The following is an 18,410-nucleotide window of genomic DNA, read 5'->3' as shown; positions in this document are numbered from 1 at the left end:
CGTGCGTGCGTGCGTGCGTGCGCGCGTTTGTTTCGTTCTCTCTTTCGTTCGACCTTGATTTTTTAGCGCACATTCTCATTTATCTGTCGTTATATTCTCTCTTTTTATGTAGTCACTCGCTTTCTCTTTGTCTCATGCCTGAGTGCATGGATGTGGCTCAGCACAAGCACACACTACGCTGACACTCCATCACTGGCATCTTTAGAGGATATTAAGAGTCAGGACGTGGTAAGATTAAAGACAACCTTAATTGTCTTGCAGTAGGCGACCACAATGAGCGGTAGGTGGCTACACAAGCGAGATAAATACCATGTGTATCACCCGGGTAATTAACAAAGATAAACCGACCCTTATGTGCGCGACAAAGCTGAGCTAAGCTGAGCTGTCTCTGGTTACCCAACACATTAATAATTAATCATCGTCTTTGTTAATCACCGACGCCACGGCCAGCGTCTAATTTGACAGGCCTACAGAAACAGGGGAAGGAAGACCCAAGGAGACCTGGAGAAGGACCATCGAGAGGGAGATGCGGATGTGTGACCTGTCATGGGACACGCTGAGGCCAGTAGCAGTGGACCGACGACGTTGGAGATCTCTTGTCACTGCCTTATGTGTCACCTATGTACCTACGAAGGATAACTAACTAACTAACTAACTAACTAACTAACTAACTAACTAACTAACTAACTAACTAACTAACTAACTAACTAACTAACTAACAGTAACAGCACAGTTGGTGTAGCAGTACGCACACCGACCCATGGTAAACCTTAGAAACGTGTTTATAGTAAGACCATGCCGTGAGTCAGTGTCATCATGGAAAGAGCTTCGGATGCAAACCAAACACTAGCGATGGCTTTGTATAGGTATTCTCCGATGTTTTCTTGGTTATAAATGACGCATGCGGAATTTTTGTTCGCACGATGAACGCGCGCATCACCACACACGCCATCTTTTGCGTGCACAGTTGCGTTTTTTTATACATTGCATATCGATTATCTTGTCATCTATTTGTGTGTTACGGCCACGCTGAATTCCCGTTGTATGCGCGTAAATGCATCGATGTTGTGTGTTACCTGGGCATAGTGACTGTACGCTTCAGAGTGGGTTACCACGCGGGGATACAGTGACATTGTGCATATTATACAGACATCGTGTGATTTGCGTGCAGCACATTCTTTCGCGCTTGCGCAACGTTGCATCCCGCGACTAACATATAACAACTGACACTTGCGCGCACCGCAACGTTGCATCCCCACGACTAACATCAACGATGGACAATGAATCTTTCCAGTCACTGATGTTGCTCGCAAAGACTACTACTTACTACGCCCACGGCAACCGAAGGAAAGCCACCGCGCTTCTTTCTACCCGCGACATCTATTTCCCGCGCGCGATGTCTACAGAAAATCTCCTGCATAAACAAGGCATAACGCGCCGAATAATCTGACCGGCAAACGAGCGTTCGCAGCTTGATTCACATGCAGATTGCGTGTGCCAAGATTGATGCGACGAGCAAACACACGCACCAAGCCTTGTCTCGCCGCGACGGTGCTGCCACCGCCGCCGCGATCTCGCACGATTTTAATATCCCCTATATGGATACGGCTTTTATAATTGGCAGGATTTTGCATTCGATATGAGGAAAATGCTCTTCGCGCGTCAGATTTAAGGCCCGATGGGGGTTTGTGTATGTGGGGGAGGGATTACGTTTGCGATCTAATCCGCGTGCTGCACTTACAATATCAGCTTCTTTATTAATATCGGCGGCTGTGATTAATGCATTTGGAAGCAGTAAATCGCATAGTATAAAAGGTAGAGGGAGAAAGGAAGCGAGAGAGAGAGAGAGAGCGTGATGACCTGGTTTTGGTACGCAGCACACCTTCTCCCCAAGATGTGTAAGTATACCAAGTTTGGTAGCGCTAGGTCAATTAGGGGTCGAGTTATAGAGCGGAAAGGAAATTCTCTGCGGCGGACCGAGCGGCGGCGGCGACTGGGTAGACATAAAACCATAGTATCCCCGCTGACTTCGTCGCGGGGAATATAATTATGGGGTTCAGATCGTGTCGCGATTATTACAAGACACAGCAGCTCTGTATGATTCCATCTTACGTAGACTTTTCTTTACATAAACGCACGCACTCACTAAATTACTTATCTACTACAAGATGTGCTCCCGTATTCTGAACATGTTGACGATGTCTACTTCTCTGCGGTACGCTTTAAATATCCTTTATTCTTCTTCTTCGTCTTTTTCTCATTGTTATTATTATTGTTATTATTATCCTCTTATACAAAATATTTAACCAGGAGCTACATTTACATACAGTCTGGATGAGAGTCTTGTCTGAGGAGAGCGTCTAGTTTGCGATCTGTTGCAATCTCGTTAGAGCGCTGATGATAACGTAAGCATCATTTCAGGATGCGCGGAATATATTAGCTAAATAATCAGCGCTTTCATCACTTCGGGGGCTGCTTTGACGCTCTTCTTTGATGTGTAAATTAATGTAATTGGCAACTTTACTGTTGAATTTGTAGACAGAAACTCGGAACGCTCTAGATGCATAGCGTTGTGAATGAGATATGTTGAGTAGCTTACTTCTGGGATTGTGCATCCTGGGGAACGAGTTAATCATACGATACGTTACTGGGTGTTAATACCTTTTGTTTCAGTCTCAAACAAAATCCCTTGTGAATTATCGTCAAGCCTTACTTCGCATTTACCATGAAAATGTCAGTAATGTGTAATGCGCAGCCATGGCAGCGCAGTAATGCACATCTATATACATAGTCACATTAGAGAGAGAAAGAAAGGGGGGAGAGAGAGAGTATGCGAGAGTCGGTGAGGGGGCTATATAGGGATGGGGCGAGTAGAGAGTTGAGTGAATCACATGCACGCTGTCAATCACATATTCAGCTATATTAGGTGTCGTGATTAGCTGGGATGCCCGGCAATCCTAGATGAGAGATGGCGGAACTACTGCCCACACGGGAGATCCAGAGCCAACGCGCGCAAATCGTAATCCGTGATCAGAAAATCTAATCAAAATTCTACAGACCCATTCATAGGCTTGCTGCTCAAACGCCGCCTGCGCGTGCATGCATGCAGACGCCCGCCATCAGCTGATGATGGCGTCGCCGGCTTTATATGAATACTTCTTGCATTTAATTTATTGACGTTCCAATTGTCCATTCTATCCTGCACCAGGGCAGATGCAAAAATCTATTGCGAGAAGTTGGCTCGATATCATGCAAATGCAGTTCGCCACATGTCGTTTGATGAAATTAGAGGAAATGATATAATGATGCAGCAGTCAGGACACAACACGTTCGAATTGGCCCTCCATACATTTTAACCTTTAAAAAACACAGTATAGTGTACATAATATAATAGTACGCACAAACACTCAACTAATACCCCAAAGCAGTTGCCAAACAGCTGTTTACTAATTTCATACTAAATTCATTACTACGTTCCCAATTTACACCATGTGAGAGTTGCCGTGACCGTCCGTTACCGCGTCCACATTTCACTGGCAAAGACTACGAGTCTAAATCCTCGACAGACAGTGAATTTTCTCAACGCGTAAAAAACTGCCTCTCGCTAAGCTCCACTGCCTTGCGGGATATGTCCGGGAACAGGAAAAGTCTACGCGAGTAAACCGAGGAAGGAATATCCCCCGAGGGGAGCCCCAAAGGCATCGACATTCTCCTATACAGCTAAGCCGATGCCAAAGGTGTTTCAGCACTCTCCTTCTGGATGCTGGCGGGGATGTTCCGGGAGGGGGATTCTTCTGTCATGGGGGAAAGCTAGGATCTCCATATATTCTGCCCAGGCTCGCGCTCTGGGGAGGTCACTCCAGTGCCGCTGTTTCGAGCGATAGAAACAACGTCAGAGTATTGCATTAGCGCGAGACTTCATTCTCCCCTTTTCTCTCTCTCTCTCTCTCTCTCTCTCTCACTCCCTCTCATCTCAAGAGAAAGAGAGAGAGAGAGAGAGAGAGAGAGAGAGAGAGAGATGGACTGATGGACGGACGGACGGACGGACGGAAGGTCAGACAGACATACATACACACATACATACACACATACATACATACAGAGCCGAGACCGATTTGTGCCTAGGGTTAGGGTGAGAGAGATAGAGAGATAGAGATAGAGATAGAGATAGAGATAGAGAGGCAGATAGATAGACAGAGAGAGAGAGAGAGAGCGAGAGAATGAGGGAGAGATAAAAAGACTGATGTAAAAATTATAAGGGAAAATATTGAAAAAGAAACACCCGCACACACCCACACACGCACACACTGACACCCGCCCACACGCACGCACATACACACACATGCACGCACATGCACACGCACAAACACACGCACGCACACACACTGCAGCTCTCCGTCCCACTCGCACAGACTGATGAGTCCACAGCTTCACAGTTCTGTTTGCGGGTTTCATGACGTCATGCATGGCGACCTCAGCCTGCCGCAGACGCTGGATGAATAATTATCACGCACAGACGCTTGCCGCCGCGACCAAACCCTTCACAACCCATTTCTCGCGGCAGTTCAACAATGCGCATGGACGCCGCGTATATGTGTGTCGAGATATATATATACGCTCCTGCGCTCACAAAGAATTGCATGTTTTCCCAGATGTTCAGAACAGGTCAAGGGCTGATTAGGACAAACTCATTTGTCGAGGCCCGTACGTCTTCCCAGCATGCGGGGCCACGCACTTACGCACGAACAACAGCCGGGTGCGTCACACCGTCATAGACAGCCAAACATTCAAATTTGTGCGATTCTTTCGCACACTCGCCAATTGAATTTTTGCGCTGACTAAGGTCAAACAATGATGCCTTAACGCACTCCCCCCCCCCTCAGTGTCGTTATTAGTTTTTCGCTAATAGCGCGCTTTACCTTCGAGTGTTTGAATTTCTCTTCCCATCATCATGAAAACATTCGCACTTCAACGTGAATTCGAGAGCGCGAAAAACGCATGTCCAATACTTCACTGACGTAATCAGCGAAACTTAACGCCGGATCAACGCTTAGCGCGCGCCGGAGTGATTTCCGCGTGACGTGGCGGCGGCGTTGAAGCTCCGTCAATAGCCAGCGCAATAAAAAGCACACAAAGAAGCCAATTAAGAACGAAAGATGTGCGACTGCAAAGGACAAAAGTCACGCTCCGCCTTTATTAAGACACAGACTCCGAAGTCGTCGATTAAAAGTTCATTTTTCGTGCGACGACATCCCCCCTATAATTAAAGAGTCGTTATGCGTCGCGACAAAACTCAATTAATTTATTTATTAGAATATTTGCGCAGCGCGATTACACCGACATAGATAGCGAATTTCAACCATTATCGCCATTATCAGCGATTACAGAGCTCTCAAATGCTAATTTGGTGTTCGATATTAAAAATCGTGACATATACCATCCTATTACAGATCAGTGGAATCATCCCTATATGAAAAGCCATCGACATTTGTGTATAAATATCCGCCCACAATCAAAACCATAGACGCCAACCACAAGATGGAGGGATTCATGCAGAACAATCATACGCGCTGCCATATTTATATAACAGGACAATTCGAGTATGAAAATGCTCTCGCGCCTGATTGTCGAATTTTCGGCCGTTGTCGTGGAACACAGACTTGAGTGATCCCAGACAGTAATACTAGATGACGGGCCTGCCACAGTTGAATAGCAGATTTCGTAATTATCCCATCCGCGCCCTGACGCGTGAGGCGAACGCGCAAAATTCTATTAACAGCATTAGTGAACGATGTCCCAACTTCTACGCTCGCGTCACAGTATGCAAGATCCGAACCAAGTTACAAGCGGATGTGGGTTCACAGGTTCATGGCGAGTGTATGTGGCGTGCGCGACTCCCATATACGAAATATACAGGGCGTGTGCGACTCCTATATACGAAATTCTCATAAGCAACAAAATTACAATAGCTCTTACCTGGCATTGTGTGGTCCCACACTACCGTGATCATGTGTTGAACTTGCTGTGATATGGAGATCTGGAATGTTGCCATTAGACATTCCCAATGGTTCGTTGCATGAAGCTACAATGACAAGAAAATGCAATCTCGTTAGAACGCGAAGCTAACCGAATAGACACATCATGCATCATCAATTGGTAACTAAAACATCCCAACCATTCCAATACCTAACCAGGACATCAATGTCTGACTAATGCTCAAATAAACAGAATGCATTATACTATATAAAAAGGGGATGACAACTAGAAACATTTTCAATCTAACTAGATGCATTCGAAGTACTTAGTGAGATCTCAAAATGGCGAATCAATGTCGGAAGGCGTGGCCAGTGAACAATGCATACTAGCTTCTTCAAATGCATCTTAACGATGCGGCACCCACTTCCTGCTTTCAACTGTTTGTTGTACATTAAACGTGGTCTGAATTAACTGTTTCCTTTAGCAGGAAAACCTCAACAAATATTTAAATGTTGCGTCCGTTATTTTAAGCAGAACCGGCAGATTTAGGACGATGTATCAGTGTATATAATATGTCTAGTATGAGCAGGGATGTGTCATCTTTGAATGTTTGGTTGAATAGCTAATCTATTGCATCGTCAGACACGGATGCACCTGCAGTCCTCATACCCGAGAAATCATGCATGCAACTCATTCGGGACTGAGGAGGAGGGAATCGGCAGGGATGCCAATCGTCGATCTCTCAGTGAAAACTGAGCAATTTACCCAATTAAACAATAATTGTTGCCAAGTAATTACTATGAATTAAGAATCTGCCTTTTGAAATAGAAATCTGACGTGGCGTTTTCACTTCTAATAAAGTTTAGGATTTATTAAGAAAATTATTATTACTGATAATTAGCTTGGTGCTAACGTACAACGAATAAAAACAGTAAAACGACGCAGGTGCCTACATCTCCTGTTCACAATATAATGGTGAACACTCCTAGTGACCGAATATTAATATATGTACAATGGTGCAGGTTGGTTAGCTAGTAATGTATGAATGATTCACATAGAACTCTACGCAGCTGCAATGCACCTGGTCTATTCACACAGACACGGCTAAGACACTCATTATTTGTACCTATGTTTTCTTCTGGCTCCTGTAGTCTATGTATGCCAATCAAAACCATATTTTATTATTTATAAATGATAATTTAAGGAACAAACCGATCGTAGACGAAATGGGAATGGGGTAGATTTTGAGCGTAGGCGAATTGGGAGTAGGCGAAATGGGTGTAGGCCAACTGGGAATTTTGCTGTAGGCAAAATGGGAATTTTGCCGTAGGCGAAATGGGAGTAGGCCAACCGGGAATAACCGATTAGCTACCCTATAGGAATCACCACGCCATGTCTTCACGTCCATGTATCGGTAACTGTCGGCTTCTAGAGGATCTATAGCTAAGGCTGGGAGCTTTAGTAGTGGATCGCTGCATGTGAACCCAGTAATCAGTAAGACTATATATACGAAATATAGAAAGCGTGCGTGTCTATCGCGTCTGCAGAATGACGACACTCGAACCACGTGACGCGGTTTGTAATTGTGAACTACGGAACTGGCGACTTTTGCGTGGCGAAAACGCAGAAGCACACGTCACGCTTAACTATGACGTCATATTACGATTAACTGGGTATTGTTAAACAAAAACTTTTCGCTCTCTGCCTGCACACCGCTCGCATCTCCCGACGAGCGGGATCCGATGCCGATGCCGATGCACCGCTCGCGTGCGGGGGATGCGCGCAGAGAGAGAGGCTCACACAGACACCCGAGAAGCCCTGACGAAGAGAAATCTTACGACGCTGTCGTGACGAGAGCGCCATTCCTACATTCGTTTTCCTCCGCCGATCCGATTATGTCGTAATGCCGTTATAATAGTGTAATATTACCGCGCGTGCGAGCGCGAAAATGGGCAGAAACCTTATAGGCGGCGTCGTTAGCGGTGTGTAGCGCAACGTACACGCATGCAGGTAGTAATCTTAATCGCGCATGCGCACAAGCTGCTGCAATGCTAGACGCCGTGGCACGATATCACAGCGACGACCTTTGTGTGTGCGTGCGTGCGTGCGTGCGTGCGTGCGCGTGTGTTGGTGTGTTTGTGTATGTTATAGAATTTGCCGCAAGTTCTTACTGAAAACCGAACCTTTTTCCCCGAGGACAGTTCCTCCCCTCCCACACGCTACAATTACTACAATCCGCAGCACGCAATTCAGTAACGACGCAGCGAACCAATAGCAACGGGGTAACGATACGAAGGTTATACAACAGTCCAATAGCATCGCCTCCGCCCGTATTCTGTACGGGAGCGCGCATGCGCAGTAACTAGTAACATGCGACTATACTCGTAGTTGCTCTTCATGGTTTTATCATGGCATTGGAGACAGAGATTTCGAGGGAAATAAGCGTGATAATATAAAAAGTAATTAAAAACGAGCATAGCCGACGTTGCAGCGACGTTGCAGTCTCCGGAAGCCAACGACGCTACATAACCACACTGTGGGGCGCTAAGGCCGTTAACAGGGGGCGCTAGATGCGCCAGGGCTATGGGTGTGTTAGGAGGAGGGAAGGGGGGATAGAGGGAGCCTAATCCCTGCACACGTGACTTCCTGCATCACACGGCTCGCTATATGAACTACGCGGGTGAAACATGATAGGTCATAATAAATCATATTAGGCTATATTAGGTTATGATAGGTTAATATAGTGATATAAGGTTATAATAGGTTATATTATGCTTAAAGGTTATCATAATGGTTACCCAGGTTATAATATGGGCATCTCCTTGCCGCGCCTACCTCGTATAGACCAAGCCGGAAAAGTTCTACAAGTGCCGCAGTAGTTAGCATTAGTGTTTAGCATTAGTACGCCTGTCACTAGCATGGCCTGAATTATCGCTTAACGGTCCACGGCTTAACCTCGCGGACAAGTATGAAGCCAGGCAAGTGCAGGCGCCATCTAACGGCGATGTCGGGCATGATGACGATGCAGGCACGTGGTGTCAGTGTCAGCATGATGGCGAGGGATAGATGGTTTCCGAGTCTAGCGAGGTAGATGGGCAGAGGTCGTGGTGTCAGCGCCTGGCCGCCTCGCGACGTGATCTCTCTTCATTCAGGTAGAGAGCGGATTACAAAGAACGACCCCACATCAGCTATTAATGCCTGCAGATTAGCGAAGAACACACTATATAGCGAGCGCGTGGTTCGGAGAGCGCCTTGGTCCGAGATATCTCTCTGTCATACTCCTTAATTAGACGTCACATGCAAGCGGTAGGGCGCAGCGCTTATATTAATCATGCCATCCCCGAACGCGGGCAAAGAAGCCAGTCTCTGCGCGCAATCCCGATCAGAAACGGACAAGCGCGCTCTTATATTGCCCAGGCATCTCTCGTGCTGGGCTGTCCGGTGCTACCGACCGCGCTTAATTGATTTTCACTATACTAATACTAATCACGTTGACTAACCCTAACCGTTAAACGCGTGTCGCAAACAACCGTCACTTGGGGATTAAGCGGAGAACGCAGCCAGGGTAAAAGACGAGACGGTATGCGACTATAAAGAGAGGGTCATATCGAATCTTTATGGCACGGGCGGAAGAAATTTGATGTGTTACCTATAATCATAGTTTAGTAGTAGCAGATTTTAATTCATGTTAGTTGCTGTGGTTATAAACTAAAAAAATACACGTAAGTCAAACACGAGTGAGTAGCTTTCGCGAATTTTCCCGCAAGAATTTCTGAATACAACGACCCTCGCTAAGTACCTCACTTAAAATAATCATTGTCGAAATCGGCAAAACCTCTGTTAAGCTGCACAGTAGGTTCGCTTAATAACAGCTAAATCATTTCCAAGCAGCCATGCAAAGCAACCCTTTCAGAATAATAAAGAGATCAAAAGGTTTCCGAGCAAGTTAGATTTAATACTGCATGGGTGCACGCGGAGATCAAAGGGGGCTGAATAAGTCCGACCTTGTTAAAACCTTGATCAGAATGCAAGAGTCGGTGTAATTCTTCAAAAAACTTCATCGTGTTCTCGCAACCAAATTGCAGAGGTTGACAATGAATCGTCTGCATCAGTGACTATGTGATGACATCTTACTGTACAGAATACTAATTGATGCTATCCTCGCCAGGAGTAAAAATACAGGAGAATCATTCGTCCTGTGTGGTGTGGGGCATGCCGATACCCACGCACGCACACACACACACACACACACACACACACACACACACACACACACACACACACACACACACACACACACCATACACACACACACACACACACACACACACACACGCACTCACGCACAACGCGTACGTACCCCCCCCCACAACACAACACACGCACTCACGCACACGGAGTACGTACCCACACACACACCACACTCACGACACACGCGCACACACACTCACGCACACGCGTACGTACCCACACACACGCGTACGTACCACACCACACACACACACACACACACACACACACACACACCACACACACACACACACACACACACACACACACACTCACGCACACGCATACGTGCCCACACACACACACACACACGCACTCACGCACATGCACGCGTACGTACCTACACACACGCGCACACTCACGCACACGCGTACGTACCCACACACACACGCACATCACGCACACGCGAACGTACCCACACACACACGCCCACTCACGCATACGCGTCCGTACCCACACACACACACGCGCACTCACGCACACGAGTACGTACCCACACACACACACACACTCACGCACACGCGTACACGACCACACACACACACACACACACACACACACACACACACACACACCACACACACACACACACTCACGCACACGCGTACGTACCCACACACACACACACACACACTCACGCACACGCGTACGTACCCACACACGCATGCACTCACGCACACGCATAGCGTACCCACACACACACGCCACCACTCACGCCACGCGTACGTACCTACACACACGCACAACACGCACACACTCACGCACAACGCGTAAGTACCCAGCACACACACGACTCACGCACACGCGTACGTACCCACACACACACGCACTAACGCACACGAGTGCGTACCACAACACACGCACTCACGCACACGCGACGTACCACAGCACACACGCATCACGCACACGCGTACGTACCCACCCCCCACACACACACGCACACGCGTACGTACCCACACACACACGCACTCAACGCACACGCGTACGTACCCACACACACACGCCACTCACGTCACACGCGTACGTACACACACACCACACACGCACTCACGCAACGACGGTACGTACCTACACACACACGCACTCACGCACACGCGTACGTATCACCACACACGCATACGCACGCACGTACCCCCTCCCCCCACACACACACACACATACACGCACGCACGTACCGCCCCCCCCCACACACACACACACATGAACTCACACACGTACACACACACACGCACACGCGTATACGTACAAACGCATGTATTCACGCACGCAGGCACGCGCAAGGGTAAACGAACTCGCCCGCACACGGAACACGCACGCACGTACGCGCAAGCTCGCAGACTCTCGCTCGCACCTTACGCTTGACACAGACAAAGGATGTCGCTCACACACGCTTCCGCCTGGCCGCAGGCTTTCGGAGCGCACATCGCGATGCGACCGGGAAAACATTCGATGTATCTCTTTACCGACAAAAGTGTTTGCTTAATTGTCGAGCTGCGCACCGGTGCGGCAGATGAAAGCTCGGAGTTGACCCGATTTCCATACCCCTAATGTGCTGGACAAGCGCTAAAGTTTACCCCGACAAATTGCCGTGAGTGAAGCAAGCGCTCTCAAGATGCAGCAGGGATGGCATTTCCCGTGGCAGGGTCCAACGACGGTGTCCGATTTTAGCGCGCAACCAGAACGGAAGCTGAAGGTACGGCATTCTCCTTTCCATTTCACTAATTAGCGAAATAATTATTGAGTTAAGGTTACAGGTTGTAACTAAGGCCGAACGGTATCACGAAACACGTGAAATGAGTGAAACCATTCACAACAATTCTGTAGGAGAGAGTTTCTGATATATATATATATATATATATATATAAAGAGAGAGAGAGGGCGGAGACGAGACGAGAGGGCGAGCAGACAGCCAGAGATGATGATGAGCGGAAGGAGAGAGAGAAGAGAGCCGAGAGGGAGAGAGAGCGAGAGAGAGAGAGACAGAGGAGAGAGAGAGAAAGAGAGAGATATAGATAGAGAGGAGGAGAGTGCGGCAAGAAGCGATAAAACGCGAATAAATTAGACGGACATGGATGGTATGGAGGGATGGATGGTCATGGATGGATGATGGATGGATGGATGGATGGATGGAATGGATGGATGGATGGATGGATGGATAGATGAATGGTGGTGGTATGGCATGGATAGGATGTGGATGGATAGATGGCATGGATGGATGGCATGTATGGATGGATGCGATGGATGGTATGGATGGATGGATTGGATAGATGAATGGGTGGATGGAATGCGATAGCATGAATGGATGGATAGCATGGCATCGGCCGCTGGAATGACCATGGGATGGATGGATGGCATGGTATGGTATGGATGGGCATGGATGGATGGAATGGTGGATGGATGGATGGATGGGTCTATGGATGGCATGGATGGCTGGATGGATGGCATGGATGGATGGGATGGATGAATGGATGAATGGTGATGGATAGATGGATGGATGGATGGGATTATGGCATGCGCATGGCATGATGATGAATGGATGGATGGATGCGATGGATGGATGAATGGAAGCTAAGCGAAGGACGTATGAAATGGATAGTTGGATAAGTAGACGCTCTTTCAACACGGCGGAAATATCATCAGTCAGAAACTTCTCACATGTACGCGCGCACACGAACGTCCGCACACACATGCACAGACACACACCCACACACACACACACACACACACACACACACACACACACACACACACACACACAACGACACACACACTACACACACACACCACACACACGCACGTACGCACGCACCACCCACACCCACACACGCACGCGCGCGCGCAAGGACGCACACACGCACGCACGCACGCATACGCACGCACGAGCACACATACAGATTCGTAAGTTTTTTACTGGTATGTACGTGACAGCAAAAACAGCCACACGACCGTGTATGCAATATTGCACATGGTTAGAGTTAATCTGAACATTTATTAAATAATCAGAGCGAAACCCGATTTCCCCTGGTGGACGGCATCAAAACAATCTCCACAGCATTCGCTGATCAGGCCCTTTGTTTTATGTCACGGTAAATTGCGAGTCCTCTCTATTGCATCATGCCGGTGGAACATAGAGTTTAACGAATTGGCATCATTCTCTCGTAATGGAGGAAATTAAGGTGGCCGCTTTCTTTCGGTTTAACGAAGCGTGTGAAGACAAAGACTGCCGGATGAGCTGATTGTCATCCTATTTCCATGGAGCGGACCATCGTTACGTCATCGATGCGTCAACTATAAAGGTGCTGTTAGACATACGGCAAGCCATAGGTGTTCAGGAGTGGCCGATTGACATCATTGTTTTTAAGTTACACGGAAAACATTGGAAAAAACGTTAAAAGATATGTTAATGGGTATGCCCCACAATTTGTGTGTGTGTGTGTGTGTGTGTGTGTGTGTGTGTGTGTGTGTGTGCGTGCGTGCGTGCGTCCGTTCGTACGTGCGTGTGTGTGTGCTAATTCATGTTGCCACACAGAAGCGGGTTAGGGATCCGTCCACAGCCTTTCGTTACGTACCACCTCACTTGTAGCGCGACGCTCGCAAACAAGCCAGATCGTTAACAGTGGATCTGCACACGCTGACCCAGGCTGCATTTGCACGCCTTCTCTACATTTACATTCACTATTCTCGCACATCTTTGCATGTGAAAGCGCCGACTGGCCGATGAAAAGCCAATCTAAATAATCGAATTTGGTTTTCACAAAGCGAGGAAAGAGATTTCTTGTCGTCACGGCGCGCGTGCCATTTAGGAAGAGGGAAATGTGGACTTTCTCTGTCGCTGTCGTAGGGGCAAGGCAGATATTAAATAGAACGGGTTAGGATATATCACGATGTACCACCTGGCTGTCCTAGAAAAGGACTTGTATACATGACACCATATAATAGAAATAGGCAATGATATATGGTGCTGGTATATAGGCCTATATATAAACCTATACGTAGCATCGACAATATACTGTCTCTAGCTACAGTGCCAAGAGTCTTAACAGCTGTGCAAGAAATTTCCTCAATAAAAACAACATATTCTGCACAAAATTGCTAGCCGCCACCATTAGCGAAAAAATTCGGAAACTCGTAGAAAAGCGCAAGCCGGTAGCACTTACGCTGCCCGCAAATTCGAAGCGAGGCTGCTTAATTGCTTATATACACGGGCCATGCTAGAAAACCGCGCAACCGTACAGAGTTTTACGTCACCAATAAAAATACTTGTTTCGCGAACTAACGTTCGATCTTCACCCGAAATGGTCGTTGAGGACCATAATAACTATAACTAACCCCCGTGCATATACATTTTGTGTGTGCTGGTTAAATATATGGAAGAAAACGCACCTTGCTGTGTTTGTATTGAAACCACTGGGCGCTGCCGTTATGAAAATTTCCACCACTCCATCTATCCATAGAAATATGACCTAACTGTGCTCAAATGATGCCACTGGGTACTTATTAAATTTCGGAACATGTATTTATGACACATGTACATGTACATGTATTTATGACACATGTATTTTTTAGTGAATTTATGGATAAATAATATTTTATATTATATATTATATTTTATATTATATATATTATTTTTTACTTTTTTGAGTACTAAAGATACTATTAAAACGAGTTTCGTCACATCCTTGTTGCGATATGACGCATTTCTATAAATACTGCTACACATACGGAGTCCTCTTACACATTATACATGTACATGTACATGTATATGTACATGTCAGGCGTAGAGAGCGAGCAGTGCATATAATCAACAGTTTCTTGACCGCGCTGCTGCTGCTAATACACACGCCGACACCTTCGTGCGATCGACCGCTTGGTCTGTGTTGCTGCGAGGTTTTCTGACGGTGTTGTCTAAACATATTATTGCCTACACATTATTATATCGACGTCTACGCTCCCTCCTAATAACCGAACATGGACATCGCCAAACAAAAGAAGTTGACGGACGTGTGTGCGGTGACAACATGCGGTGTGGCATTGCGCTAACCACTGATTGCTGACAGCCTCGTTACGAAAAACAATAGCAGGAACTGCTGGGTGGTATAGAGGCCGACTCGGTGTTTCTATGATGCAACTGGCAGCAGGTTTTGTGAGTCTCTCTCCCTCTCTCTCTCTCTCTATCTTTCTCTCTCGCTCTCTCGCGCTCTCTCTCTCCCTCTCTCTCTTTCTCTCTCGTTCTCACTTTCTCTTTCTCTCTCTATCTTTCTCTCTCGCTCTCTCGCGCTCTCTCTCTCCCTCTCTCTCTTTCTCTCTCGTTCTCACTTTCTCTTTCTCTCTCTATCTTTCTCTCTCGCTCTCTCGCGCTCTCTCTCTCCCTCTCTCTCTTTCTCTCTCGTTCTCACTTTCTCTTTCTCTCTCTATCTTTCTCTCTCGCTCTCTCGCGCTCTCTCTCTCCCTCTCTCTCTTTCTCTCTCGTTCTCACTTTCTCTTTCTCTCTCTCTCTCTCTCTCTCTCTCTCTCTCTCTCTCTCTGTCTCTGTCTCTGTCTCTGTCTCTGTCTCTGTCTCTGTCTCTCTCTCTCACTCACTCGCTCATCAACACGCCATTAGACCATGCACCCTCAACAGACGCGCTCCTCGTCGAGAGAGGCTCCCGAAAAAAGCGGCGTTCGAAATTAAAAAAAGGAAAAAGAATAGAAATCAATGATACGGGAGGGGGAAACGCCGGGGCTGATTACATACAAGGCGGTCGCTGCCAGGGTAGCAGATAATCATGGAGTGACTGAGCTTTGCGACAACAATGCTGTCATACATAATCATTCTCGTTGTGAATCCCCCCGGTCGTGATTCAATCACATTTGTATGGCGAAATATAGTGATTCAATATTCGCATCGAGGAGCATTCATTTCAGCTGCACTGCAGCAGCTATGTAGCGCGAAGTGACCAAATTAAAACTGCGCTCAAAATTGAACGATGCTCACACACGTAGCGTGGCGATGACACCCACCGTGGCGCGAATATAATGCTAATTTGGCAGAGAGAGAGAAAAAGAGAAAGAGAGAGAAAGAGAGAGAGAGAGAGAGAGAGAGAGAGCGAGAGAGCGAGAGAAAAAGAGATAGAGAGCGAGAAAGACAGAGCGAGAGAGAGAGCGAAAGGGAGAACGAGAGAGAGACAGACAGACAGAGAGACAAAGAGAAAGAGAGACAGATGGAGAGAGGGAGGGAGGCGGAAAGAGGGAGCGACAGAGATACCCAAGAATCATTACGCGACGAACGACGCGGTATCTAAATTCGTGTCGTAAGCGTGTGTTCTGTCGTTGGTGCGACATCGGTATCTAGGTGACAGACAAGACAAAGGAGACAGCAACACTCTCTCTATCATCAATATTCACTAAGAAGACGCCGCACGCGCGCTGTCGAGTAATTATGCTGGCAACGAGCAGGAATAATAAATTATGCCAAATAAGCAGGCGGGGAGCGAAATGAACCTATTTGCAAGAAAATTAGCCAAATTTCACCTGCGCGATTTTTTCGCCTTTCTTCCAGAACAAAACGCGCTGAAATTGAGGGCAATTAGGAGCGTTTTACAGAAAAATAGCCACTTTGGGTGATTGATGCGATCGTGCTTGTGGACGGTAGAAATAACAGAATCCTTGCTGCGGGAGGTAAATGACGCGCCGAAACAGTGTGACTTCTCAATGATCATGATGGGGACTAGCATCATACGTAACAAAGAAAATCGTCGAGACTGATTTCCATAACAAGTAAACAAAGACACGCCATCGTCATTAAAAGATGACCCGCAAAAAGTCAAGGCACCATAAAGAATATCAGGAGACAATGATAGAAGAGAATTAGCAAGAGCAAGCGTTTTCTTTCTCTCTTTCTCTCTCTCCCCCCTCTCTCTCAGACTCTCTCTCTCTCTCTACTACTACTTTATATTTCTTTCTTTCTCTCTCTCTCTCTCTCTCTCTCTCTCTCTCTCTCTATATATATATATATATATAACTCTTCTTCCACTTTCCTTCCTTATTCTATTCACTAATCATATGTGTGCAGTGAGCTAACTGCATGAGTTTAAATCTATAAACCTGTTTAATGCACGCACCACTGATGAATGTAATTAGAACGCTGCGCCTGAGCGACACGACACACAGCGTCATTCTCCAGTATGTCACGCGCACACGCAAAATTACGTCTTCTGCGTGTTCCTCTTAGACGAAGACATTCTACCTGTACCGCATTGATTTTTGCATTGCTATGGCAACACAAAACCCGTGCCGGATTCGCGGAAACCTATTTGTAGAGTATGGCGCGGTTGGTTCAACACGATACACGTGGAATAGGAGAAGGAAGGTGGCGTGCGACAGGGTAGGATGGAGGGATGAGGAGGAGGAGGAGGAGGAGGAGAAAGTGGAGGTAGAGATTTGCAGATTTAGTAACCCCATGCGCTGATATGTCGCGCGTAAATCATTGCGGAAAACGGTCCTGCGCCTACGTGCTGTCACCTATATTACTGATGGTGCTTCTCATATCACTATCAATATATATATATATATATATATATATATATATACATATAATATCACTGTAATAAATGCGTCTACGTGACGAATCGGGCAAACTTTGCGTCCGCCACGCAAATTCCATCAGATTGGAAGGCGATGAGAACACGGTAAACTACACATATTCAACCGAATGACATCTCGAATAGAAATATGACATCCATCAGGCGCGCGCAGCTGACAGCACACTTAAGTTGTCGATTAGTAATGACCATCCATCAACGCCCGTGTGCCAAAATTTCGAATAAATAAGCACTGCATCTAAACGCGCTCATTTTCGCACAATCATGATCGGAATTTGATGCGTGTTTGATAAAAACGGGACCCGCGCTGCCGCTGCTAAAGAATATGCGCTTTGTCTCGCACGGCATGATTAAAGTTGCAACGGTAGAAGGATGCTGCGACCGGCCGCCGTGGTTAGGCTAGTGATTTTGCCGGGGATTTGAGGCCATAATTCATGCGGGCATATCTCTCAGTCGCCGATAGCCGTCCGCGTACGCATTATACACGAAATGGCTCACAATGCGCATCCAAACGCTAATTTCTCCAGTACTAGACTAGCAAATACTTCGTGTCATGCATAATCA

The 18,410-nt window shown here is 46.9% G+C and overlaps 1 protein-coding gene across 1 annotated transcript in view; it reads right to left on the bottom strand.

Moving 5' to 3' along the window:
* Positions 1-18,410, bottom strand: part of LOC106821158 (discoidin domain-containing receptor 2-like) — a 138,969-nt gene that overhangs the window by 63,321 nt on the left and 57,238 nt on the right. Inside the window, exon 3 of the mRNA XM_014825847.1 lies at positions 5,977-6,082. Within this exon, the coding sequence (XP_014681333.1) occupies positions 5,977-6,082 (106 nt within the window). The remainder of the gene's footprint in view (positions 1-5,976; positions 6,083-18,410) is intronic.

Source organism: Priapulus caudatus, unplaced genomic scaffold (assembly GCF_000485595.1).
Source record: "Priapulus caudatus unplaced genomic scaffold, Priapulus_caudatus-5.0.1 Scaffold61, whole genome shotgun sequence".
Taxonomy (NCBI): Eukaryota; Metazoa; Priapulida; class Priapulimorpha; order Priapulimorphida; family Priapulidae; genus Priapulus; species Priapulus caudatus.
The sequence above is the reverse complement of the archived record's forward strand: the minus strand, read 5'-3'. Positions and strand labels throughout refer to the sequence as shown.